Below are 27,538 nucleotides of genomic sequence, written 5' to 3'. Positions count from 1 at the left end.
TCGATTTTAACATTTACCTTTGTACCAGAACAATGGATGACTGGCATACGTGAGCCATGGTATATCTCTCGTAAACGGATTCCACTTTTTTATAAGAGGCAGGGGCCGCCCTCTGTTCCACATAATTCTTATTCCCGACATATGCCGCTTTCTGAAAAATTAAAAAATCCTGTTTCGACATTCCAATATATATAGGCATGAAACCCAATTTTGTTTATGCGTATACATCTCTTACAGTACTTTAACTTTTGCAACAAAATTGACGGAGTTTTAAAATAAAATAAAAATTGCACATAACGTAAACATACAGAAAGCGTATAAAACAAATGTTTAATGCAGATACATAAAATAATACAATAAAGAAGCGATAAAAATAAAATGAAAGGCAAGCTGACAACACAGAATGGAAAATTAGTGCTAACAGATAACAAAGCTGTATACCTAGGCTCAAATTGAGTAAGACTAGAGCAACCTGCGATAGACGACCATTCCTGACGTACCGCACAATGAATTACAGACGACACGCCTTCTGCCAATCCACTTAATCGTCTAGAATATATTAGATTAACGTGAATAATATTTATAATATACACCAGACAAGAACATAGAAGCTGCAATTTCTATTTTATATTAAACAAATATTTTTTGCTGTATGTATGTCTCGTTATAAATCTCCATGAAAAAGGGATGTTATCAAAAATATCTCGTTCAAGCTGTAGATTGTAAACTTGTGTTTACCACATAAACTCTTTGTACAAATTGTTTAATGTGATTCAAATTTCCTGTACAGTATTATTGTAGAATAGCAATTAATATTACAACACAATCTTCTATGATACAAAAAAGATATATATATACACGTCTATATATTAATATCATAAATACTCACGGTGCAAGAGAAGAGTTTGGATAAATCAAATCTCCCGCAACTACTGTATCAAACAGCAATATGGGTACTCGATTAAAGTCAAGTATCTTTAGGGAAATAAAATCGTACTTCACAGAATAGAGGGCTTTCGTCGCTAATAGCACGAGTCTCTCCTTTTCCGTGTCCCATAGGCTTATCCTTAAAAAACAAATAGATTTTTCAATGTAAAATTATAACAACAAAGAATATGGAGGCTTGTCCATTAATATTCTGATACGGTACGCACTCGGTCAGAAGCCAACTTCCGACAAGCTCGTCATTATTTTCCTTTATCAGCTTCTCCGTACAATCGCTTATCGCTCTTTCCACGACCTCGTTCCTGTCGGTGAAAAATGTATGAACATCTATATGCTTGAACGGTACATTGCACACATTTCTCGAGGCCGAATTTCGCTTCGCGGACGTGTCGTCCACGTTCTCCGACGGTCTGACGGCTGAAATAAAAAAAAAAATGCCTGTAATAGACGACGAAATTTATCCTCTCGGATGTTCTCTTGCAGAATCAGTGGTGATCAGTGGTTATTAGAAATTATTGTTGTTGATCCCCCGAGAAAAACTGACGGCGAAACTCACGGTCGGTATTAGCGATTTCTAGGGTGGCTCTTTCGAAATTTACCGCAGGTCCCTCCTCCAGACATGTCTCTTCCATGTCTCCGGGCGGTTCGTCAACGGCGGATCCTCGTTACATGTATCAGGAGGGTACAGGAAATCACAACGGCACAAGCGTGCGACGACAGAAGCGGCCCGTCAGACGGCACCGACTCTTTTCAAAGTTCCACACACACGCATTCGATCGAATCCGAGGATGACATTTGATCTGAGTGACCTCGCGCGGCGAGAGACCGAAGTATCGAAATCAAAGCAATAATCTCGCCGCGAGAAATAAATTCTCCAGTCAAGTTCATATTCTACTTCCGACTATTATTTTCACGGCACACGGTGTACCACGGAATTTTATTTTTGACGTTGATTTAAAAAATACGCCCGAGACTTTCCTATCGTGATTTTAATTTTATAACAGTCGTATTGTAGTACCCTAGAATGTAATGCCAAAGTCCTTTTGTCTCCAACTTCACTGTCATACTTGTAACATTTATTAATCTGCTTAACAAGTATCAACATTTTATATATATGTATATGTATATTACAAACATATATTATCTTCACATCTCGTACGCCAGCTTTACAAAAGTACTTAAATATACAGCTGACTTAATCTATGCATTTGTACAGATTTACACGTTCGTTAATTGTTATACACATTGTGTGTTCGTACATACGCGAGGACTGTTTTCTGTACACAAAGTACATTTGAGACATTGCAAAATGAAATGTGCAAACGGCTAAAAGATGTGCGCAACTAAAAACAGATATGTATATATATATATAAAAGAATGAACACGTGCTACGATATTTGTATTTACTTGAATGTACACACTGTATATACTAAAAGCATGCTTTGGTTCTAAGTATTGCGTTTTAAGTAGGTCATCCCTTCGTAAATAAGTAATTCACGATTCCATTAATACCTATATATGTACACAGACACGACGCGTCCCAAAATCTTTGCGTCCTGGACGCCGAACCGACATAGAAGAAAAATCTACTTTTTTGAAAGCGCCGATCTTGAATTACAAGTAGTTAAAACTCGAAGCACATAATAAAATACGTAGCTCCATTACTGAGGTAAAAAATTTCTCATTTGTGACTTTCGCTGAAGATTGACTGTAAAGAGACAGCCTCATCGAGAACGGTGATTCCGGAACATCCTGCACGCGCGTAGAATTGTACATGTATGTACACGTATTACATATGTACACGATTAGAAAATCTCTCCTATATGACTACTTTACGCTTTTTTTACACCTTATCGATCCGTATCAAAAAAGTTTCTATGCCATCTGTACCGCAGTTGCAAAACGCGAAATTAGAATTTGATTATGCTCGAACGATTTTTATGCGTCTCATTTATATATATTGACGAGCAATTATTACTTTTATGATAATTCGTATCAGTCTTCTTGTAAACTTAACGTTAAGCGTCGTTAACTAAGGCATTACCGATTCTCGTGCGTTCTACGAGATAAAGTTAAAAATTTGACTAGAGAGAATATCCTGGAAACGCGTCAGAAATAAGATCGAACTGTGGTCGTGCGTTCGATTACTTGTAGTGCTGCACGTCGTCCAACATGTTATCCGACGACGACAACGTCAAACTTCGCTCTTCGTGCATCCCCTTGGCATAATTTATTTGCTGCGATACCTACGATATGTGAGGAAAGCGAGTTAATGAACGGATATAATGCGTTAGACCGCTTGTCGCGAGGTGAGAGAGAGAGAGAGAGAGAGAGAGAGAGAGAGAGAGAGAGAGAGAAATGCTTGGCACCAATTTGAAATTACATTTCGTGTTCTGCGATTATTTACTTACCCGCTTCGCCACCTCTTCGTTGTCGCAGCGCACCTTCGGCCGTCTCAGCAATTCGGCCAACCCGTCGAGATTGACCGCGGCCGACGAGTCGAATCTGGATATCAACTCTATGTAATGCAGAATGACGTTGTTGCTTTGAACCTTTTGCATCGGCTGGCAACGCAGGAGATCCGCCAAGCTGACCTGGGTCACCACCGCTTTCGTGCCGCCCGAGATGACGCGTACCCTCTCGTTGGACACCAGCACTTTAAGGTTCTCCGAGCCGCTGCACAGACACTCGTAGGCGACGAAGAGCTCGGAGTAGTCGCGATTGTTAATGCTGTACAGGAACTCTTGGCCCTCAGCCTGCTGACGATTGTACGGCGGTAGCAATCCGGTAGAACCGCTGACGACACGCGGCGGCCGGTCACGCTTTGGTATTGCGCGATGAGCGCTGTTTATGAGAAAAATTTATTTAGACGTGAAGAAATATTCGACAGAGGGACACAATTATGATTATAACATGATATAATCATATCTACCTTCTACTTGTCTCTCGTACAGCACTAGCTGTCTCCGTTGCCAGATCCAAGACACCAACGACGGGTTTCGTTATTGTGCCTACTACGCCTCTTCCAAAACCCGCGAAGAAGCCCTGAGATTTTACATCGTCCAGTTATCCTCAAGTTCTAAATTAAATTATTTAAAGAACTAGATTTATTTTAAAATACTTACTGGAAAACCCTCGCTGGTTGCTCCGTCGTACGTCTGTTTAAATATACTGGTGACACCACCAAGTAGCCCGAAACCGAAACCCTTTAAACCGGCTACCAAGTGGTCGCTACTTCCCGTGGTGTTAGCCCGGATTCTCTGCCTCGCCTCTTCGTGTCTTTCGTCCATAATCACTCTTCCCAAACCGTCCGACAGAGATTCCGTCACTTTCGCCGCCGAGTTCGAAATACCGTGCGTGACGTTCTTCACTAGACTTTTCACGCTGCCTTCGTAGATAAGGCCAGAAACGCCTTCTGTGACGTCATTCATGAATCCAAGAGGGTTTCCCAAGAAATCGACGGAACCCAGAATAACTGCAGCTTGCCACTTCAGCTCCTGAAATACCATGTTTGATTCACTAAATCAATAAACAAGCGAATAAAGAAAATATATTAAAATCTATAATTGTCATACATCTTTGTAATGCTTTACGATGGAATGAACTAGGAATTGACTGCTCTCGAAAGGATGTTTTTTAACAAACGGCTCCAACTCGATAGTGGCATTTTCAAAGTTAATTAAAGTCAATCCTAATTTCCTCTTTACAGCCTGCAGATGATGTGGCAATTTCGTCGTAGTGAGCACGCTGAGTTTTACCTTAAAAAGAAAAAAAATTCATGTGCGAATAAGTAATGCGTTGCTAATTTATGAAACGACCAACAGAGCCGAGATTTACGTACTTGATTCGGAACGAGTTTCAGAGCGCCAAAGTAATATCTCTTGGCGTGTGCGGCGGACACCTCGGAAATAAATCTTTGCGCCTTGAAATCGTTCTCGTCGACTGGCACTTCCAGCTCCGACTTGCCAATTCCGAGAAACGCTGCCAGTTTCAGGATAAATTTTTCTTCCAGGTGCACGCACAGGGGCTTGACACTCACTATGACATGTTTATATATCTCGGCATTCTGATTCTTCGATTGTAACTTCTCCACCGCCAAATGAAGAGCGGGTCGGTACTCGTCCTCCGTGCGGGACGACCGTGTCACAAACAAGACCGAGGTGCACTGCGCCTCGAACAGTTGATTGTCAATTTGCACGTCGGCGACGCTCAGATCCAACGTGGTGTTCAATGGGGTCTGCACGAGATCTAAGGAGATAGCAGCCAGCCGCGCGAACAACAGCTCTTCTACCGGCCTCTGCGACACGATGGACAATCCGAGGCCGGTCGGTAAGTTCAGCTCCAGATTTAATTCGCTGGAATCCAATTTTTTAATATCGGCGTCGATCTGGGTGGGCCGATGACTTACGGCGATGTGCGACCAATCGCGTTCCTCGAGTAAAGCGAACGTTTTCTTCTGTAAAGTGCAAAGAAATCTTAGCGTTAATTAACTTCATATTTATTTTTGGTGCGAGAGATTCACTTCTCATGTGAATGACGTTTAGAATAATTTAGCAAAGTGACTAATAAGTGAATGAAACTAATAAGTAAATAATAGTAGATACGGTAAAGATACGGCGTGTTACACACCCTTTCCTTGATGTCCAAAACTTGTAGAACGCGAGTCGGGCCGTCAGTGGTCACTCTGATCGATAAGAATCCAGAACCCGGTCGCAACTTTTGTCTACCCACACGTTGCTCGATGGGCGGTGGATTACCGTGTGTCTGTGGGCCCAGTACAGCTTCGCTCCCTACAAAAACAGCGGCGTTCCTTTTACTGCGCGTGAAAATGCGCGCGATACAATTGTACAATTAAAAAAAATTTGCGAATGCAAAAGCACTGTACGCCAGAGTACGATAACGCCGTGATTGACTCACAAGTTATTTGGCAACTTGTATTTTCATATGTTAGAATTTTATTCTGAAAAAAATGTTTTTTCCTTCTCTCGTGGACTTTATTTAGAAAGAGACATATCTTTTTCTTTATCGCGCTTTGACGTTATGAGAAAGATGTGTGCAATGCTTACGAAGAAAAAAAAAATAAAAAAAGGGGCAAAACAAGCAGATAGATACATTATAGCATATAATACTTATGGGCTCAGAGTATTAAGCTCGGGGTAAGGAAATAGCCGATTTTAATGTGTACTCTGAAACTATACGTACACATTTGCCAACGGGCGACACTGCCGCCTGCAACATTCATGATCAATTTAGGTCTCTCTAGTCGTAAACAGCGAGAAAGGAATGATAAGAAAAAAAAAATAGAGAATTCTCAACAACGAATGCAATTTAGATAATCGGCAGACAAAACTGTAGAATATAAAAAATATAATATCGTAAGACAAATGTCGCGCAGCTGACATCGTTCTTTTCATTGAATGCTCAAGTCAGTTTTGCCAATTCCAACGATACCGTACGCTCAACTTACTACCTCTTATGCTTCGCATTTACAGGCAGAAGCATTAGATTTGTATCACACACGCATTTAAAAATGACAATTAGCTCGCAAATAAGGATATGTTGAACCAATCAAAAAATTCAAAGCAACGCAAAAATGACAAAGTATATCTGACGATGAAGCGTGTGATAAAAAGAAATTCACAACTTTCGCGGACAACTTTCTTGTTTCGATTTAATCAAGCGGAATCAGCAAATGCGTGCAAATGAAAGCAGCGTCCCAACCTTCGTATAGTCCCATAAAGCCGTCTTTCGACTGAACACACATATTCTTATGCGCGCAGCACAAACGTCCGTCGTCGGTGAACCGCCAGGTCTGCGTCGATCGTCGCCTGGGGTCCGGCTTCCTCAGGGCGAGAGCGCAATAGGTGAACGGCTGCGGTGCGGTGCCTGCTATGTCCAAAACGAATATCGTGTCCGGAGCTTTCGAATGTTTGTCCCTTGGTGGACTGGAGCCTGTCTCATTAAAATTATGTACATAAAAAAAACATGGTACATTATCATGATTATCTTTTTGTGTACAAAAATTGTACACTTTTGTGTACAAGAAGTGTACACAAATACATTTGTAAATTATGTTGAAAATGATTGTTTTCATTGATACTCTTGTATTACCTTCGTGCTGCAACTGTCCATCGCCGGTCATTCTCCAAAGTTGCGCTCTGTCGCCGTACTGTTTCCTCCGAAGGGCAACCCAACCGCCAGAACCGGCTTCCAAGACCAATCTTTGAGTTTCTACATCCAGCGGATCTAAATTGCTTTCGCCTGAACCAAGATCGGTATCAGTTTTGAAGGTGCCTGTCGAAATAAAAGCACGGGCAATTAATATTTTTATTAATTATGTATACGTATTTTATTTTTTGTTTCATCTTTATTTAAAGTATAGTACCAGTGAATGCGATATAAATAAAGTTTTCGTAAGTCAGTCCTCTACCCTCTCCCAATATATTTAAATCGTAAGAGGCTGTCACGCCTCCGGGTGCTGTCAGCACTAAACCGGCAGTTTTTATTGGTTCGTCCAGAGCGTATGGTACCGATGAATGGGGTCTCACGGTCCACTGCAGATTGTCGCGAACTCCGATCTACACGAACAGATTAGCAAATTAAATAATTAGCATAATAGCAAATAATAATAAAATTTCATAAAAATAATAGCAAGCCGGTATAAATATCGTAATTTAGACGCGGAATTCGAACGAGATACAAATATACCTGATTAACGAGCAAAGGAACCTCCGAGAAATTGTCTACTCTTATAGGCGGTGGCATAGTATCGGCATCGGTGAATACAACGAAGAAGGTGGTTTCCTGCAGCACTACATCGACACGTAGAAAATGCATCTTCCCTGTTATATCTCTGACGTTAATGGTCAATGAATAATTGTCATCCAATCTGATGCCGCCTGACCACATGCAATCCTTAACGTCGGTGATCCTGACGCAGAGCAATAAATCTTTATCGAGTCGTGGCCAATGAAAAGGCATGTGACAGTCGGGCATAGTCGTTATATACGTTGCCTGGGCATTTGGGTGAGACTAAAATCAATATTACACATTAAGCAACAAAAGTTATCACTTTTTTTTTATATCGCCGTAATTGATTGTAACAAACTTACGATAGTCGTCGTAAAACATTTCTGAGCCAACTCTAATGTATAAGATGACTTATTGTGCAATTGATATCTCGGTGATAATGTAACCACTGTAGTGGCTCTGTATCTTCCTCTTGCCGCACGAGTGGCCACGCTAATTAAATAAACTATATCGGGTCTGCCATCGCGCAAACTGATTCTCAAGCGATGAACCTATAAAACATAAAGTAAATGTATGATCGTCATAGGAATAGTTAAAATAATAAAATAGATAAGAGTCAGGTCAATAAACGAGCAAAACTTTTTTTGGTTAAATAAATAATAATTTACTGATAATTTATTTAGCCAAAAAAGTTTTGCTCGTTTATTGGCTTGACTCTTATCTATTTTAATGTTTTATTCATACGAACGGTAATTATTTTTAACTCAAATAATTAAAATACTTTGTATTTTAGTTTGCATGAATTTGTTCTTGTACGCATCACACAAAAGTGATCTAATAATTATATGATAAGTAATTTATAATTATATAATTATTAAAAAGTTAAACATACAAAAATACATGTATATGCAATATAATATATTAATTGTATGTATAATATGATACATAATATATTAATAATGTATATTAATTGTGAAAATAATAGAGTTGTTACAATAAAAATCTAAAGACATTATGTGATATACTTACGTGAATACCGGGCTGCAAATGAAAATGCTGAGACCACTGTGGTATTCCATGAGGATGAACTTCCGTTCCGATCCTCACCGATAAAGTTCTACTGGCCTCCTCGTCGCTGAACGAGAATAGCAACGGCGCTACCATCCTTGCCCTCTCGTGCTCCTCGAATTGTCCCGCCGCCTCGATAGCGACTCCCTCCTGTCTGAACACCAACGGTAAGCCAGTCTTGTTTATGATCCAATAAGGTGCGGTGACGTTGATTTGCACGGCGGCACCTTTTTCTATGGCCACAGTCGCCTGTAGGTAAAGCATTCTGCTGGCAGAATCCAATAATTTAAGACGAGCGGTGAAAGAAGAGCTGTTTGATGGCAGTATTATCTGAAATGCGTTAAAACGCAATAAATAAAGTTATCAAAGAAATTCGACGTAAAACAATTCGTGTAAAACAAAACAAAACAATTATTATTAGTTGCCATATATACTTACTACTCCACATCCTGGATAACCATCTAATTGAATCGTAATTTCCAGTTGCTCGTTCAAATTTGCGCAATGTAAATCCGCGTTGCAGCCAGGCGCAATTCTGCCGCCTTCTACACCTGCCTCATACATCAATTCGTATGGCAATAGATTCGTCAGCGTTACGGGTGCCATTACAGCGATCGTGTGTGCCGGCAACACTTGTATACCGTCAGGTGGATAATTGTTTCGTCTTACAGCCACGCACATCCTGTGGTAAGAGAAAATAATATCAAGTTTTCGCACAGTTTCGCTAGCTTTATCGAGGAAAGAGCTCCGTTTCGCATACCTGAATATATTGTTCTGATTAGTCCGGCAAGTGACATAGCTCTCCGTTACCTCCAACGGTTTCTTAACTATCGTCCAGTCCACCGATTCCATGCAATATTGAAACAGGTAGTTCGAGATGAGCGGTTTGAAGCACATCTGCACCCCGGTGTGCGTCAAAGGCACAGACATCACTGATTGCGCTGGCACTTGCAGAATTCTTCCAGTGCTGGTTGAAGTCAGCGACAAGTCTGAAAGGATATGGTTATATAGATCTGCTAATCATCGTTAAAAATAAATTGTGAAAGATAAAAAAAACTAACATCCAAGTTGGTTTAATGATTTCTCCATTTTAATCTCGATCGGATGAGCTAGCTTGTTGGACACCTGAAGAGCTGATCTAATAGTAACTAATTTTCTGGCGGATCCTTCCAATTCCACAGCAAACACGACTCTAGCTCTCGGTGTGATCGGCTAAAATTGAACAAATTATTATTATTACTATGAGAGTATTTTAATAATATTTAAAAATAAATTCTCTTTGAGCTACTAAAAACATACATAATATACGCGAGTAAAGAAGTATGAGGCAAAAATTGAAATTTACAAAATAATTATAAATTTTTGTAAAATATGTAATACAGACAATATAAAAAAATATCGTAAAAATATGTAATACAGACAGAATAAAGAAATACAGAGAGATACAAAACAATAAATATAAATAATGTTGCTTGTTTTAATTTAATTAAAATCAAGGAATACAAGTATAAAATAATGTGTTTACCTGAAATCCGGCAATATCAGCATTCGCATGTCGAAAATAAATGCCCACACGATCGACGGTCACAGGATCCACCGGCTTCCATCCTTCGACCAGAACCGCAATCTGATGTCTCCTAACAATATGCGTCGCGTGATGCCTCATTTTACCTCTCCCCTCGAACGTGAACGGCGTTGTGTCTCCTGGAATCACCTCTATCCACGTGTTATCTTTGTCGAGGATGTTTTTCGCTTGAGATGTCGATTTGCTGACGTCTATCGTCTCGTCCGCAGTGGCGATGAATGTTTTAAACCAAAGCCGACAGCCAGTGTCATTCTTCAGGGCGAAAGGTATGAAGGGCGACCGACGTCGATACACCTGTCCCGTTGTCGCCGATTTAGTGACGATCGTGTTTCCATTAGACAGATAGTAATCCTGCGTCCAGTTGTGTTTGACCAGCTGCACAAGTTCCACCAGCGTCAGCGTGACATTAACGTTCACCGAATCATAGGAGTTGATAGACACGTGCAGTCTCTTCGGATCAAACGAACTGGTGAATATCTGTTCCCATTCGATAGTCGCTCGCCAAGGCTCGATAAATGGTTCCCAGCCGCTCAGCACTCGATTGTAATAGTCCACGCCGATAGTGGCTGACAGTAAGCCGGGCTGAAGATTCATCTTCCGCATGTTAAAGTCCGCCAGAGTGATCTCCAAGAGCGGTACGTCTGCGTCGCGACAATCGTCGATGATACAGACCCGCATGCAGGACACCTGTAATTCTATAGCTTGAAAAACCGAATCGTCGCTCGCTGCGATCGCCCCGGCGCTTATCGGCACCGCGTTCTGTGTCAGCCATAAAGCGGCATCGTCCAGCTGGCCATCACATTGGTCCAACGCAATTCTGCAGTCGGCCTCTGCGAAACCTAAAGTGATTAGCTTCAACACCTGGTTGTCCATCTGGCCGCTGTCCATCATCACCTCGCTCGATCTTTGCTTCGCCCATAAAGTCTGTTTAGGCAGAGAGCTCAGCATCCTGGAGAACATGGTCACGTCGTGGTAGCTCAGTCTCACGCACAACGGCTGCAGCTGAATCTCCAAGCATCTGTCTTGAGTCAGATCCAGGCTCGCTCCGACCGGATCGATGATCGATAGGGCGGTCTCGTTTTCCAGGCCCAGGATACACGAGAATAACTCGCAATGCGAGAGATTGCAGGAGAGCGGCTTCTCGCCTTCCTGCGGCGTCGAGCGGTACGACAAGACGGCGGTGGTCCTGAGAATCACGGCGTTGGTGTCGAGTATCGCGGTGTCCTCGACGATGACCAGCTCGGAGTCCGTGATGTTGATTTTCAGTTCAAATGGCACGGCGACCGCGGCGGTGTCGACGATCTCGGCCTCCTGATTGACGACTGACACGTGCACGGCGCCGGGTATAGGGTCCGGTTCCGGGGAGTTCAACAGCAGGAAGTCTCGCACGGCCTGCCACCAGTCCAGGATGGCGGTCAGTCGCATACTGTGCAGCAGAATAGTAGTAGCCGAGTAAGCTTTACGCTTTCGATGATGTACCTCCGCCTGGACGCGATCCTGCGACGCGGCCTCGGTCGTGTCTCTCAGCGGCTGCAGGATTCGCGTGAACACGTTGCACTGTCGATCAACCGGCTCGTTCTGAAAACGCGTGTCCGTAATGAGGATCTCCTGCGACACCAGATCGATGTCCTGTGAACCGTCGCTCAGCGAGTCCAGCGTCAGTCGGGACTTGATGAAGTTGATGCACGCGAGCGCTGCAATGTTGTGACTCGGATGCAGTTTCACTGTCACGTTTACCAGCTCGAGAGTTATGCAGGATCGGGTCCACGTCTTCGCGCGATTGTCCGCGCTCGGGATCGCGTATTCCACCGTGTGATTTAAATCTTGCACGAGGAGGCGCAGATCGTCCAGATTCTCGCCGATGTTGTACGAGAGGAGACCGCGGATCAGCATGTACTGCTCTGGATCCAGGGCACAGTCCATCGTCGACAGTATACCATGTATGCTGAGATCGGGGATGTCGCGGCTGATGTAAGTGTCGAGATTCCGCTCGACGCGCAGCTTCAGATGACACTTTTCCGTGAGCAACGAGGAGCCCATCTTCTTGATGAGAAAACCACCCACCATCAAGGCGTCCGCGTCCTCGTTCAAGCTCGAGTCGCATTTCAGCCGTCGCGCCGCGTACACGTCCATGTTGACCAGCTCGAGCAGCATCACGTCCAGCAAACAGTCCGGAACAATTAACGAGGTGTCGAATCTGTTGTGCGCGGTGAGCTCTCCGAGATCCAGCAGAATCATTTCGTCGGACCTGGAACTCACTGGTAGCAATATAACCGGCGCGCCGGCGTGCAGCTGCAACGACAGTCGCGTGCCACGCTTGTTCATATCGATGACAGCACCGACGCCGGCCCGCAGATTCCGCATGATACTCCACAGTTGCGAGAAATGGCCGAAGAAAGCCTGCAACTCCGCCACGAATCTCTGCGTGTGAACGTAATGCACGGCGGACATTTCTAGCTTGAGCCGCGCGTCGTGTGGTCGATCCTCGCAATCGGCGTAGCTCGAGTACTGGAAGTTGAGCGCCTTCCTGCCGGACGACAGGAATCTCTCGCGGTAGAATCGGCCGTGCGGCGTCAGATCCAGCAACGACATCGAGCCCAACGATCCTGATACCTTGGTCTTGCCGTCCACCGTCTTAAGGATATGCATACTGGCGTTGGACACATTCGCCTTAGCTATCTCGCGCTCCAGCTGCGTCAGCACCAGCGTCAACGATCTCACTTCTATCTCCGTTTCCGACCTCACCGGTAAATTGTCGTCTACCTTGCTCACGCCGGTGCTGTCGCTGTCCGGCGTGGCTCGATGCGCGGCGACTTCGTCATCCGCCGCCCCGGACAGGCCTGCAATTCCAAAGAAGTCAAACACCACCATCCACGACTCCACGCTTATCACTAAGTCCAGGCAATTGAAGTCCACGGTTACCATTTTGCGATGGTACCGATCTTCCGGTGCGATGCGGCCGTTCTCCTCGGGACGCGTCATGGTGATGCTCATTAGCACCAAGTTCTCTTCACTGGTGATACCGCCTGGCGACGGCGGTGGCGTGGTCGGCGTGTCGGCCGACGAGATCGCCGGCTTCCTGCGCCAGTGCGCCGGTATCGCGTCGTACAGAGTGTAGGTCTCCAACCGGTCTGGCAGACTGCCACGTCCGAAGGCGTTTTTGTATTGTCGCGCGAACGCGAGATCCGGACACGATTTCGAAGCGCCCGTAGGCAGTTTCGCGCGCGCGGGCGCCGACGATTGCATCATGCAACGATGCCGCGAGCCGACCGGGCAGAGAAGATCTTCCATCAGCAGAGAGCGCAGTGCGACCTGCACGCTGGACTCGTTTCGATGTAATTTGTCATACTTGACGATGAAGTCGCGCATCGACAGCTCCACCAGCGGCTGCTCGGAGTGCGCCTGCTTCAGTTCCACGCTGAGGATCGGCAGCTCGAACGAGACTTTCACGCAGAGATCGAGCTTGTCCGAGTAGTCGGACATCCCGTCGAGATCGTCGTATTCCGATACCGCGGCCGTGGCAGTCACGGCAGGCATGGAGAACAATCGGTGAGTGGTGTCGAGTAACTGTTCGTATTGGCCGCGCGACAGCGACACCTTCAACGGCGTTATCACGGCGCCGTGCACCTGCACGATTGGACTGTTGTTCGTAAATTCGCCGGCATCGAGCAGGAAGCTCGTACTCTGCGTCAAGGTGTTTTGCTTCTCCACCAGAATCTTCAGCGTTGTGTCGTGCAGTATCGGTTTGCCGAACTCCTTGCACGAGTACATCTCCTCGGCTCTCGGCAGATTACTTTGCGACTGCCCAATGTTGGCGGACACCTCGAGGGAATACAGATTCATGTCGCGCACCTCCAGCGTGACCTTGTGCTTCGCCATGGATCCCAAGTGGGGTTCGTGTCGCAGCGACATTGTACCCAGATGAGCAACGAATACTTGCCTGCTATGCGAGGAACGCGGTATCACGAGTACCGGGCTTTCCAGCAGCACGTCTAATCGCAGCGAAAGCGCGTTCGCGTTATCTAGATCAACCGAGACGCTCGGCAACCGTTTACGCGGAGGGATAGTCCAATCGTCCGCGTTCACCAGACCGATCGCCATATCGGTGGCTGCGGCGCTGATTTGCCGCGCAAAGTTGCTCAGGTATTGCTTGAACTCGTCGGCACACGACCGCAATTCCGATATCAGATGCGGCGCATGAGTGTACCACACGCTGGCCACGCGTATCGTGAGATCGAGATCGATTTCCACGCAGTCCTCGTCGCTGGCTTGCCTGGTGCTGCGATTGGCCACGAATCTGAACGCCTCTGGCTGGTCAGACAGATTACTGAAGTGCTCGAGCGGATGTTGCGGCGGATCCGCCAGAGGATCCCTACCCACGCTGATTATCCGTTGATGAGTCTTCCCGGTTAGCGTTTGATCGAGAACCTGTACTCCGCCGAGGGAGCCCGAGATTGACGTGTTCGCGGCCAATGTCGCCTGTATACGCGCATCCGACATGGTCGCCGTGGCGATTTTCTGCCCCACCAAGTGATTGTCTTGCACGACCGCGCGCAGAAGTAGCACGTTCAAGCGATGAAAGTCAAAGGTGATCTCGGTTCTCGTTGACATCGACTTCACTTCTGTACTTTGACTGGACAAAGAATCGTCTCGGCTCGCGACATACGCCGGTCGCGATTTCTGCAGTGGCAAGAGTCTCTGAAAGAAACCTAGCAGCTCCACTATCGTTTCCTGATTGGCGATGATATCCAGATTATTAAATTGTATATTTGCCATTCTCAGATTTTCCGTAGGGTCGTCTACCAGCGTCAACTCCACGACGATCAGCGCTTCTGAATCCAATTTTTCTAGGCCAACCGCCGAATTATTCTTGGGTGAATGCAGCGTCTTGGTTTTGCTCGCTAAAGTGGACAGGGCATTGGTCAAGGCGACGGGCGAAGTCAATCGCGGCGGTCTCGTGGAGTCTGGCGACTCGGGCGATTCTGGCGAGATAGGCGACGTCGGCTCCGAATCCCTTAACCTGCCGGAAACGCTGTCCATGCCGACGTGCTTGTGGCTGGCCACCAGCAGTTCGAAATCGGGCCCGAATTCCTGAAGAGCGTCGACCAAGAGCAGACCGTGGACGGAGAGGGAGACGCTCAAATCTGCCATTCGTTTGCTGAGGGCTGCCCGAACGCCGGACACTTGCAGCTCCGCCACGCTGCGACCCCTAGACTGCAATTCAAAGGCCATCTGATCGATGATAAACTGCACCATCACCGCATGGCTTAAAGAACGATCCAGATTTTCCTCCTTCCTAGGACTTTTCGGCTCTATGTTAACTGCTTCCGTCTGCGGGATACCGGCTGAATTGGAGAAGCTCGACAGTAAGTTATAAATTAGGCGTATTGCACCGACTTTTTGCTCGTTTACGTGCACAACCAGTCTCGGTAGATTACCGGATACCGTGACCGATGGGAAATTAGGATCCGAAGTAGTGAAGACACGTCGTTCGACTTGCAACGATATGTTGAAACGTTCGAGAAAATGCAAGCTCGACATGCCTCTCGTGCGAACGTGCTTCCAGTTATCCTTTGTCTTACCCACTAAAATCTGCAGGTCTACTAAATCAATGGCGTACTGATCGTACAATTTCTTGTGTAACTCCGTCTCAGACAGGCCCTGAAAATCATGTAGGGAACCGTTCTCCTGACTTCCGGGTGGAGTGGAGCAAGGTGTCTCGAATCTCTCGTCGTCGTCGTCGTCGTCACTGTTGATCGGTTCTGTTTTCAGTATTATCTGATTCAGATTTCCATTATTCGATAAATGTAACTTGCCGAAATCGACCATCACCACGGCCGCATTGGAGTCGACGAAGCTCTCCACCAGTAAGATCTGTGGCGCAGAGATCTTAAACTGCAGGTCCCAGGACGAACGGTATACGAAGTCGCCGTCCAAGATCTGTTCCCAGTTTTTGATCAACTGCCTCCTCGTGCGACGCTTCATCGCCTGGAACCGCTGATTCGACGACACCGATCGATGCGGTTTGCATACAAAATCTATCAACCAATATATCACAGTCGGATTGTATACAACGTCTAAAGACTGCGAGTACATGTGCAACAAATGATCCACATTAATATGCTGCGGTCTCTTCTCGTAAATCAGCTCGAACAAATGATGCGGCGTCTTCGTCAGTTTCTCCGAGGAGTTGCGAACGCGCGAGGACACGCCGTTGGACGCGACTTGGGGCTGCACCAGAATAGGAAACGTGGAGTTCTCCGTGAGAAAATCGTGCAGGTACAACGCGCCCAAACTGATCGAGAACTTGTGCGAGCCGGATCTGGGTCGCGACTCGTAACTCAGGTTCACTCTTTCGAACTTCAACTCTATCACAGTCTTTCTGCCGTTGCTCCCGTCTTTCGCGGTGCACAACGACACCGCGCCTTGCACCAGCGCGAAATTAAACTGTCCGAACACTGCGTCGCGACGCAGCAGAGTGTCATCGTTCACGGTGTCCGCCAAAACGTCCAGCAGTTCCCCGTCGAAAGTGGTCGAGCTACTCCCGTTTTGCGCTCCGTTATTGCTGTGAGGTGTCTTCGAGTACCAGCCCCACCACTGTGGAAACCATTGCTCGAGCATGCCGCGTCCCTGTGGCACATTCATATTAGGTTCTTGTTGCGACTTTGCAGGTTTCACGTTCTCCATAGCCAGTTCCCTCAACACCCGAAGCTCGTCGAAATTCCGCTCGTTCTCGACCTTTTCTTTCAACGCTTTAACTTCCGGAGGTAAGATCGATGTAGGTGAGCCTAGCAAAGAGAAAAAAAGTTTAAAAGAAATTTTTTTTTTCTTCGTTAGAGAACGCTATTGTCAAAATTTATTTAAAAAACTATTTAAAAATATTCATTTGTACCTAACAATTTGGTGTACGCTTGAACGTAAGAAACGTTCTCCTTGGCTCTGAGATGTACATGTTTCCAGGATGGTCTCGGTTTGAGCGTATCTCTACCGAGATGGCACCTAGCGGCATACTTCCACCATTCTTTACGAGCTTCTTTAACGGGGATTACTGGCCTACAACGCCACTGTTGTTTACGACGATCTATACGGTCAAGCTCTTTGATACACATGACCATCTCTTCATATTGAAGCTATAAAAGTATAATTCGTTATATTGAATGAATTAATCATATTTAATCGTATATCAGTATAGACGTATAGTTATCTGTAAGACTCACATCTGTTATAAATAATGGTACTTCATCCAAGAGCAAATCTACTACAATACGCGGTTTATTAATAGACCTCAATGGACGTTCAGTTCGATCCCTCTTAATGTGCGCTCTTGCATTCACAGGCGATAAGATGTGCCGATGAATCTTGTTTTTACTCATGGCAATCTAAAAATCATACAAAAAAATCTATCATGGTTACAAAATAATATTGTCATAAAATATAGACAAATGAAAGTATAACTAGCACGCTGTGTTATTGCGCACACATTGTGCTCTGTCTTACAGCTAGATCGCCTAGATTAAGACCACCGAACAGTTCTTTTTTTTTCACATGATTCCAATAAACTGAAAGACTATCGAGTTCCATTAATTTAAACGACGCATCCGTAAGATTCCAAGATGTGGAACTAGGTATCCAGCTGGCATCGCAACTTTGAGTAGTTAACGCTCCAATTGTAATGCCAAATGCAATGCCATTATCTAGATATAAAAAAAAGATCAAGTGTCATCAAAAACATAGTAAATATCAATATGAAAATATTAAAAATTTAACAAATACATTTTGAAAAGTTAAAAATTCATTTAACAAATAACTTTTTAAATAAATTTCTATTCACATTATATTCATATATGCGTATGACTCTTTGCTTACCTTCTGGTAGTGTAATACCATCTTCATATCTAATATGAACATCTTTAATATTCAACTGTAAATTTTCGATGATATTTGTTACTAGAGACGTGCCATAATTCAGCCAGGAACTGTAACTCGAAGCATAATAACCAGGATCGTGCTCTATATCGGCTCTCCATCTGGCCTCCAAAGCATCTAGCCGACTGAGTTTATATTCTAATATTGCTTGCTCCTCCGCCTCGTTGTCATACTATAAATATTTGTTTTTAAACTCGTTATTTGAGAAATGTATAACATAAAAATTCATACTTTACATAATCTATCAAAAGTAACGAGATTCTATCAAGATTCTAAGACGACGGGAGATAGAAAACCACAATATCTTACCTCGTCCAAATTAATTGGTCCCGCCACTAAATAGAGCTGCTCTATACCTATCACCCACGACGCGGTCCTTATTTGCCTGACCGGTACTTGCAATCTGACTTTACCGATGAACCCTGCCTTGATTTCCATCGGCAGCCCAATGTGACGCAGAGCCTCGCGTTTCAGGGGTAAGTTCTCTAGTTCAACTTCCCCTGATGTAAAAGAGACATTCGTTAAAAAAAAAAAAACAATTTAAAGCTGCGGTAGCACCGTATAAATATTATAACATCAATTGACTCTTGCATAAAAATAACATTAAAGAATTAAAAATATAGAAGATGCACAAGTAATAAACCCACTTGTCGTACACCGTCACTGTGTGACACATGAGAAATATAGTTAACAAATGCTCGTTCAAATATGTATTATACCGAATGATACCGGAACAAATGTTATAGCGCGTATACAGTGCTTTTATATAAGTGGCAGCGGGGACGATAAATGCGTAGCGCGACATAACCTCACCCGACAACAAGGCGATGCTCAGCTGATCCGTGTTGAGATTCTCCACGTATTTGCCGAGGTAGTTGTTCAGCACCCACGCGACGAGTCCCTCCAACATTTTGATCGAGCGATACCCTTGCCACTGTCCAGCCCGAAATATCTGCGTGAACGCGCACAAGTGCAGTTGGCCTCATAGGTTATGGTCTCTCTTATATCCCGTGCGAATTCTCGGAACCTGCGAAATAACAGCGCGTAAAGCTAACGCGTTCCGACGCTTCGCGCCCGACTCTCGGACGCGCGGTACCTCTCGTGACTCGACTGTCGTTGCGTTCCTCATTAAAAATTCGTGTTTCGCCGTCGACTTCGAGATCCATTTTAAATAACGGTTTCCCCAATTGATGACCGCCGTGCAACTAGCAACACAACCGTGACAACCACTGCTCGCGTTCGAAAAGCACAATATTACGTCACGTATCGAAATCGCTCTGCAATAGAAAAATATTTATATCTTTTCGTCTACCAATCAGACTTCCGTAAAGCGCGCCAGTGTTTACCGATTCGTCGAAAATCCTGATGATGACATAATTTTCAAAATTAACTTGCTGACTTTATACGCAATACATATTTATCTTACGTACTTTATTAAATGAAAAATATTTCGTCATTGCTTAGTCATTGTCGTTATTAGAAGAAAAATTGCTGGATGATACGCAACCCCATGTAAACGGAAGTGGATAATTAAAATTTTAAATCATATACACATATTGGCCTTCGAGGAATGAATATGTACATATATATTTCTATAAAAACCAATCCATTTCAATTCGTTTAAAAATTAAAATTTTTAATCCATTTTCGTTTACTGGGAAATTATATTCTCAAATAAAACGCAACCTTCTATAATATATTTATCTATAATATTAGCATTAATTTGTTCTCATTCTATTATTACAATATCTTAATATGTTTAAAATACCTATTTAGACATATAATAAGAATCTACGCTTTTTATGCTTACGCGAGTCTATCTTGTTCATTTCCTCGTTAGCTATAATTCATCGTGATTCATCGATGAAAGAAACGAAACGCAGCGTCAGTAATTTTCAATGCCATTATATTAATCTACGTACTTTGATCTTGATCGATTGATGTGACCTTTAGCCTTTAGGATGAAAACTTTATTATTAGAAAAAAAAGAAAGAAGAAAAAGTGTGGGAAGAAATACATAAAAAAAATACAAGAATAATTTTACTTTATTTACTGACAGTAGTCCAGCCTGTTTTCGAACACGCGTTGTGAGATGCTCTTCATCTGGTCGAGTCGATTCTCGCGATTCCACGCGTATCGACCGTGTTCGACGATTCCGACTTTAATCTCGGCGACTGCTGCGAGACACGAGCGGATCTGACAATGTGGCACCTGCGGCAAAAAGAGGATTTCTAACCTGACTCTCTCTTGAGCGCGCTGCGACCGATCACCCAGGGTGAAGGAGCGACATTATGTCCTAGGACACGAATTTTCACGCGGTGCACCGGGTAGAGACGCGCGTGTGTCATATCGTAATTATGTCTGCATGCGGTGAGGAACGAAGATGAATCTGCCGTTGGTCGTTTTCGGGGTCCTCTGCTTCCTGGACGTGTTCAGGTCCTCGTACGCGTGGGACAACGACGAGCTGGAAGTGTTCGACGTCGTTGAGGAGGTCAATCAAAATTTCTACGATGTGCTGGGCGTTACGCAGGTATACCTTCCCTGCAGATATATAACTTCGAACGTACATATACATTAGGGCGATGTCGTGTGTAATTGCGCGCGGAGCGGCGAGCTCCGATTAGAGATTGATTGACATAAATTGTTGTTTCTCTTCAGTCCGCGAACGCCTCGGAGATCAAGAAGGCCTTCAGGCGTCTGTCGTTGCAACTGCATCCGGACAAAAACCCGGCGGAGGATGCGGAGCTGCAGTTTAGAAAGGTACTTTACAAACGGACAGACGTAAGATGCTTATGCTTCTTGAATTGATATCTGACAACTTTGAATTCTCCTTTTAGCTAGTCGCCGTTTACGACGTTTTGAAAGATCCCGGGAAACGGCAAAAGTACGATAATGTGCTCGTTAATGGACTGCCAAATTGGCGATCGGCGGTGTATTACTACCGTCACGTCCGAAAAATGGGATTACTGGAGATGAGTGTTATCCTGTTCACAGTTATCACGATAGGGCAATATCTCGTAGCTTGGGCGGCGTACTTTGAAAAACGGTACACTTACGTGAGTAACATATTCTTATAATCAAGAGACCATGCTTCTTTTATATATATATATACGATTAATATAGAAATTAACACTTACTATGGCACGATTACAGGAACAAGTATTAGGTAGCAAACTTCAAAAGATGCAGAAAAAGAATAGAAAGAGCAAGATAGACATTCCAGATTTGGCTGACATTTTAGAAAAGATTCCTACTCCAACTATGTGGAACACTCTTCCATTTCAGTTACCAAAGTGGATAATAGGTTCTATAATAGCTATCCCTTCTTCAATTCGTCTCGTCATTCAACTCTTGAAAGAGAGGAAAGAAAAGAGAAAGCAAGAGGAAGAGGAGGCATTAAGAGAGTAAGCATACAGTTGTTACTCGTTATAATTGATATTTCTCATAAAAATCCGAACGTTTGTTGCTCGTTATAATTTATATTCTTCATAAATACCTGAACGTTTGTTCCAGAGCACAAGAGAACGAACAGCCTGAACCTGAAGTAACGACGCGTACTATCAGGAAACGTAGAACTGGTTTTACTCCGCAGGAAAGAAGCGGTAATAATTCTAAGGAAACTACAAAGAGAGAGGACTGCGATTACACGAATCACGTCTACGACAAGACCGTCCCGGTATCCGGCGGCTTGTGGACCGACAACGATATATTAGAACTGATAAAATGTGTGAAGAAGTATCCCGGCGGGACTCCAGAACGGTGGGAGAAAATCGCGAGCGTTATGAATCGTACCGTCACGGAAGTTACGCACATGGCTAAAAAGGTTATTACCGTTAAATTAAATTGTTTCTTAATAAATCGACTATGAAAGTTGAGTCGCATTTACTGTATCGTTAGGTGAAAGAGGAAGGTTTGAAGCCTGCCGAATCGGTGGAGGAAGTCTCTGCGGACGAAAAACCGAAGAAGATTAAGACTCGCAGTGAAAATACGGTCAGCGCCACTGAGTGGAGTCAAGAGCAGCAAAGGGCATTAGAAGCGGCTCTGACGAAATATCCCAAAGGTGCATCTGTAGATAGGTGGGAAAAAATTGCAAATTGTGTCGAGGGGAAGACAAAGGTGCATTACTTATGTATCTGTCTTTATAAATTTATATAAAAATTTGTAAATCGAATTTTTTCTGTATCTATATTGTTGTAATTTCAAAATTATATTGTTTATTTACAGGAAGAATGTCAAGTCCGCTATAAACAATTGGTGGAATTAGTGAAAAAGAAGCAGCAATCTCAATAGTTCAATTTGTATAGAATCCTGTTTTCTCGAAAATGTACTTTGTACCGTCGAGCCAAGAAATAGTATTATTGAACAGTACCATAAGTGCGCGGAAGCGGGAAAAAAGTAATATTTTCTGGTTAAACTTAAAAATATCAATTCGTCTTTCTTTTGAAAGATCATAAATTTCATACTGATTTTTTTAATACAAATGGTGTGTCAACCGTGTTACATGTTACATGAATATGCGCCCGTGAGCAAACTCGGTTATTATAAGTCGGAGATAAATTTAAGAGGAAAGAATAAATTAAATAGGAAAATTTTTCCTATGTCATCTTATTAAATGTTATCGAGAATGTATTTATTTAATAAATTTAATAATTAATCAAGAGGGGAAAGACTGAAAAACGTATAATCTTAAAACAATGCCCTCTTCTCGGAAGAAGACTGAGTACTCAATATGTATCATACTTTATCGAAGTGGATCTTTGATAAACATTGAAGAATATCGAAAATTTAATGTGATGCGAATGAATACAATTATATATTTACAACGTTCACAAGAGTATGTACACTATAGAGTAAATAGTACACCTGTAAATAGTACCTCCTCTTTTTTTATAACAGCATTCTTGTACATAATTCAATGATCGCATTACTTTCCCCGCGGTTTCATCGTGACATCGTAATAAAATTAATTCAATATCTTCGCGATATCATTAAAATGTCTTCATTCCTTGCTTAATAATAAGTTTTTTTTTTTACATGTATCGAGAATGCCATATGTACACGTACAAAATAAAAATGTCCCAGTCGTTTCATTGTAGATACAAGCTGTTGTTGCATAAAAACGATAAAAACATTACTTTAAGAACTAGGATTAGCTGTATTATATATCACTAAGGTTTTCAAGAAAGTAAAACGAATTACGAATACTGTAGCAGAACGATATTTATATAGATTATAAGCGTATTCTTTAATTACGTCGCCTGCGAACTCGCGATATTCTCCACGCGTTCGGCTCCTCGTACTTGTTGTAGAGCGGCTCCAGTCTTTGATTCTTCTTGAACTTGCTGAGTTTGGTCGGGTCGCTGAACTTGAAGAATGCGGGCGCGAACTCCACCAGCCACTTCGGATCGATCGTCGTCACCTCTCTCATGTACTCCTTGGTAGTCTGCACCAATTCGTGATAGATCACCCATTCCGGCTGGCGGTTGAACAGCGCGCTACTTGGGTGAATGTACACAACTTGGCTGTCGACCAGCGTCCTGTAGCCCTCCTGCGGATCTTTCTTCGCGGCGTTTCGGAAGAATCCCGAGCACACCGCTTTCTGTATGCGCACTGTGTTCTTACCGGCCGACACCACGTCCAGCTTGTGCCTGTCCATTATGCCCAGCAGTTGCTTACGCACGTCCTGGGCGCGCTTCAGTGTCCTTATCTGCACGAAGTTCTCGTAGCACCAGGCGTTACTCAGCTTGTTGTTCTTCCAGGAATTATAGACCGCCAGTAGAGTCAGGTGATCGCCCTCGGGTTGATTGAACTTGGCCTTCTTCTGATCGGCCAGAGCCTGCTTGTCCTTCGGCCGGTAGAAGACATTCTGCACGGACAGCATGCTGACGATAGTCAGAATCTCGTCGGAGCACTGAAGGTGCACGCTCATGATCAGCATCTTGGATAGATTCGGCTCCAGCGGGAATTCCGCCATTCGCCGGCCCAGCCGTGTCAGCAGACCCTCGTTGTCGAGCGCGCTCAGACTGTGCAACGACTCCAACGCCATGATCAGCGATTCCACTGGCGGCGCGTCCATGAAATCGAAGTGCAGAAGATCGTTGATGCCCATGGTCTTCAGTTGCAGCACCGTGGTGGCCAGATTCGTACGTTGTATCTCCGGGACCGGCGTGGGCAGCATCTCGTCTCTGTAGGCGCGCTCGGTGTAAAGCCGATAACACTTACCAGGCCCAGTTCTGCCGGCTCGTCCGCTTCTCTGTTTCGCCGCCGCCTGACTGATCGGCGTCACTATAAGACTGTCCATGCCGGTCTTGGAATTGTAGACCTTTTGCTTGACGAAGCCCGGATCGACGACGTAGTATATCCCGTCGATCGTCAGACTGGTCTCGGCGATATTCGTGGCGATGACGACCTTGCGCGAGCCGGGCGGCGCCGGCTCGAATATTCTGGTCTGCATCTCCGACGGCAGGGCCGAATAGACCGGGAGGATAATTAGCTCCGGCACGTCCGGACCTAGTGACTTCATGCGCTCGTAAAGGATCTCGCAGGCGGTGTCGATCTCCTCTTGACCGGTGAGGAAGAGCAGGATATCGCCCGGCGGTTCGCGCAGATGAATCTGCATGACGGTGATCAGCGCGGCGTCTAGGTAATCAGTCTCCGGCTCCTTCGTGTACATCACCTCGACCTCGAACGTGCGTCCGGGTATGGTGAAGATCGGCGCCTCGAAGAAGTACTGCGAGAATTTGACCGCGTCCAGAGTAGCGCTGGTGACGATCAGCTTGAGATCGGGTCTACGGCCTACCGCCTGCTTCAGCAGACCGAACAGCACGTCCGTGTGTATCGTGCGCTCGTGCGCCTCGTCCAGCATGATTACCGAATACGTTTTCAGATCGAGGTCCATCAGGCACTCGCGCAGCAACATACCGTCCGTCATGTACTTGATGCTGGTCTCCGGCCCGGTGCAATCCTCGAAACGGATAGTGTAGCCGACCTCCTGACCCAGGCAGCAACCGAACTCCTCCGCCACTCTCTTGGCCACGCTCATGGCGGCCACACGACGCGGCTGCGTGCAGCCGATCTTGCCGCGCGTGGTGAAACCGGCCTCCGCTAAGTACTGCGTGATCTGCGTCGTCTTGCCCGAACCCGTCTCTCCGATCACGATCAGAATCTGATTGTCCGTCACGGCTTTCACCAGATCGTCGCGCAGCTTGTAGATCGGCAGGCTCTGTCGCTGTTCCAACAGCGTCAGATTGGTCTTCTTACCGAACGATGACTTTTTACCGCCTATCACGTGCTTCTTCCACTCGGGCAGATCCTGCGTTTGCAGGCCAATGCCACGCATGTTCGCCGCCAATGTGCGGCTCTCCGCTTCGGGTAACGGGTCTATCCAATTCTTGTTCAGGCCGGTGGGCACGGAATCCATCTCCTGCTCGCGCTGCAGCATCTTTTGTTCCCGCCGCTCCTTTGCCAGAGCGCTCTGCATCATCGCCGCTTGCGCCAGCGAGCCATCCGGGTTTTTCACTATCCGCACGGGACTGAGATCACCCAGTGCTCGGCCGTGGCCGTGCAGGAACGGCGGCTCCTCCTCGACGAGCTCGATCTCCACGTCCTCCTCCTCGTCGTCCTCTCGCGGCAGAATCCCGGTCTCCGTGTCGAACTCCGGCAACTCGCTCCTATCGATGCACGACGCGGCCATCATCTGCTTGATCTCCCACTTCTCCGGCGACGACAGACGTTGCACGCGCTTTCTCGAGTACGTCTCGTCCTCGTCGTAGTTACCCTGAAGCTCCAGCAGGGAGGTAGGCCTGTCTGGATTACGCAAATGCTTCTCGTCCTCGTCAGCCTTCGCGATCGGCACTACGGGATTCAAATCCCTCCCGGTTTCCTGATCGACATCCTTCATGCTCAGAGACACCTTCTGTCCACCGACGTTGAGGACCTTCACCAGAACTTTCTGCCCTCTGGAGACCACGTCGCTCGCGTTTGCCACGCGACCTTCCCGCCTCAATTGAGAGATGTGAACCAGGCCCTCCCAGCGACGTCTCAGGCCTTCCAGCTGAACGAAACAGCCGAACGGCACGATATTCGCGACCTTACCCGCGTAAATCTTACCCACCTCCGGCTCGGCGGAGAGCGTCTCCTCGGCGGATCTGGATCGGGATCTGTCGGCGTCGCGTCTCCTCGAGTGTCTCGCGTCTCTGCGATCGCGCGACGACGATCTCCTGCGTTCCCGGGACGCGGAGCGCCTTCGGCGCGCTCTGTCGCGCGATCTCTGACGCGTTCGCGAGCGGGAACGCGATCGAGACCTGTGACGCCTCTCCTTTCGACTCGACGATCTGGATCTGTGTCGCCTTCTCTCCCTCGATCTGCTTCTGCTCTTCCTTCCCCGCTTGCTCCTCTTCTCGCCGTGGTCAATCCTATCGTCACTCTTCTCGGACGCGTTCGCGGACTGCTTCTTATTAGACGGCGCGAACGCCTCCAGGGAGGCCATAACGTCGTTGACGATATCCTCATCCTTGGCGACGTCCTTGATCTCGGAACGTGGCTCCTCGTTCGGTAACGCCAGCGCCGGGAATTTTTGCGCCAATTCGTCCTGCTTGCTCGTAGGCTTGGTCCACTTCTCGGTGAACGCGGTTTTCGCGGGTTTCATGTGCTGTATTATCCTGAGGAGATTGGCCACGAAGGAGTCCGAGAACTCGGCTCCGTTCTCGATCAGCACCTTCTTGAACATCGGAAACGTGTTGTTCCTCTCAGCCAGATGTATGATAAACTCGGCCAGGTCCTTGTCGTTCAGCCCCAGGTGATTCTCCAACTCCGTGCAGATCTTCGACACCAGAGACAGGTGTTCCAACTTCGTGACCTCTTCCATTTTACTGCGCGATGTGACGCAACGTGACGCAACACAGGATACCTTGCGAACACACGTAATTCCTATCAAAATTCCTTTATTTAAACCTAAAATACTCGATTCTCGCGACACCAGCAATGTTGGCGTTGACAAGAATTTCTAGGCTAAACGTTTGTTTTTCCACTTACAACTGCTTACCACTCCACATTACAAGCGAAAAGAAAAGAACGAAAATACAAGCGAATAGAGAGAATTACGACGACGTCTAACCTCAGGCAGCTCAGGCTTCTCTCTGACGACTTTGTCTCATCTTACTCATCGTGTCTTTTTAGGATAAACATCAGATACCACTGTTGCACCACATTACACCTGATTGCACTTGATTGCACCATGTTACACCATGTTACTCATCTAACCTC

General features: G+C 45.5%; 4 protein-coding genes across 8 annotated transcripts in view; 1 reads left to right on the top strand and 3 right to left on the bottom strand.

Annotated features, from left to right (window-relative positions):
• The window catches only part of LOC105456834 (tumor protein p63-regulated gene 1-like protein), a 2,875-nt gene extending 1,101 nt beyond the window's left edge, over window positions 1-1,774 (bottom strand). The window contains exons 1-5 of the mRNA XM_011701160.1: window positions 1,502-1,774; window positions 1,155-1,362; window positions 890-1,066; window positions 442-549; window positions 18-151 (exon numbers count right to left, since the gene is read on the bottom strand). Coding sequence (XP_011699462.1) covers window positions 18-151; window positions 442-549; window positions 890-1,066; window positions 1,155-1,362; window positions 1,502-1,577 — 703 coding nt within the window. The 5' untranslated portion in view covers window positions 1,578-1,774. The remainder of the gene's footprint in view (window positions 1-17; window positions 152-441; window positions 550-889; window positions 1,067-1,154; window positions 1,363-1,501) is intronic.
• Window positions 1,775-1,983: 209 nt separating this feature from the next.
• LOC105453377 (vacuolar protein sorting-associated protein 13D) lies at window positions 1,984-19,571 on the bottom strand. Of its 2 annotated transcripts, XM_011695282.1 has the most exons (25): window positions 19,371-19,571; window positions 19,088-19,301; window positions 18,584-18,774; window positions 18,215-18,446; window positions 17,846-18,042; window positions 17,566-17,727; window positions 17,241-17,478; window positions 10,289-17,136; window positions 9,825-9,975; window positions 9,524-9,752; window positions 9,202-9,445; window positions 8,725-9,093; window positions 8,058-8,246; window positions 7,654-7,977; window positions 7,331-7,523; window positions 7,057-7,239; window positions 6,667-6,897; window positions 6,148-6,174; window positions 5,575-5,735; window positions 4,787-5,401; window positions 4,521-4,703; window positions 4,071-4,442; window positions 3,878-3,990; window positions 3,357-3,789; window positions 1,984-3,191 (listed from the first exon to the last, which is right to left on the bottom strand). In XM_011695282.1, the coding sequence occupies exons 2-25, from the start codon at window positions 19,182-19,184 to the stop codon at window positions 3,090-3,092; spliced, it is 12,084 nt and encodes a 4,027-aa protein (XP_011693584.1). In that variant the 5' UTR covers window positions 19,185-19,301; window positions 19,371-19,571; the 3' UTR covers window positions 1,984-3,089. The 2 variants fall into 2 exon arrangements, with proteins under 2 accessions (XP_011693584.1, XP_011693594.1); XM_011695292.1 differs by lacking the exon at window positions 6,148-6,174.
• Window positions 19,572-20,306: 735 nt separating this feature from the next.
• LOC105453352 (dnaJ homolog subfamily C member 1-like) lies at window positions 20,307-22,934 on the top strand. Of its 2 annotated transcripts, none has more exons than XM_011695239.1 (7): window positions 20,307-20,804; window positions 20,933-21,034; window positions 21,112-21,330; window positions 21,428-21,678; window positions 21,788-22,097; window positions 22,172-22,350; window positions 22,499-22,934. In XM_011695239.1, the coding sequence occupies exons 1-7, from the start codon at window positions 20,658-20,660 to the stop codon at window positions 22,536-22,538; spliced, it is 1,248 nt and encodes a 415-aa protein (XP_011693541.1). In that variant the 5' UTR covers window positions 20,307-20,657; the 3' UTR covers window positions 22,539-22,934. The 2 variants fall into 2 exon arrangements, with proteins under 2 accessions (XP_011693541.1, XP_011693536.1); XM_011695234.1 differs by having other exon boundaries at window positions 20,312-20,804; window positions 22,172-22,390.
• A 124-nt stretch (window positions 22,935-23,058) lies between these two features.
• LOC105453362 (ATP-dependent RNA helicase DHX8) lies at window positions 23,059-27,498 on the bottom strand. 3 transcript variants are annotated; one of them, XM_011695262.1, is made up of 2 exons: window positions 27,308-27,498; window positions 23,059-27,202 (listed from the first exon to the last, which is right to left on the bottom strand). In XM_011695262.1, the coding sequence occupies exon 2, from the start codon at window positions 27,138-27,140 to the stop codon at window positions 23,520-23,522; it is 3,621 nt and encodes a 1,206-aa protein (XP_011693564.1). In that variant the 5' UTR covers window positions 27,141-27,202; window positions 27,308-27,498; the 3' UTR covers window positions 23,059-23,519. The 3 variants fall into 3 exon arrangements, with proteins under 3 accessions (XP_011693564.1, XP_011693554.1, XP_011693572.1); XM_011695252.1 differs by having other exon boundaries at window positions 23,059-27,182; XM_011695270.1 differs by having other exon boundaries at window positions 23,059-27,182; window positions 27,390-27,498.
• Between the last annotated feature and the right edge of the window lie 40 nt (window positions 27,499-27,538).

This window comes from Wasmannia auropunctata, unplaced genomic scaffold (assembly GCF_000956235.1).
Source record: "Wasmannia auropunctata unplaced genomic scaffold, wasmannia.A_1.0 LD336106.1, whole genome shotgun sequence".
Classification (NCBI taxonomy): domain Eukaryota; kingdom Metazoa; phylum Arthropoda; class Insecta; order Hymenoptera; family Formicidae; genus Wasmannia; species Wasmannia auropunctata.
This window is presented reverse-complemented; position numbering and strand designations above follow the sequence as displayed.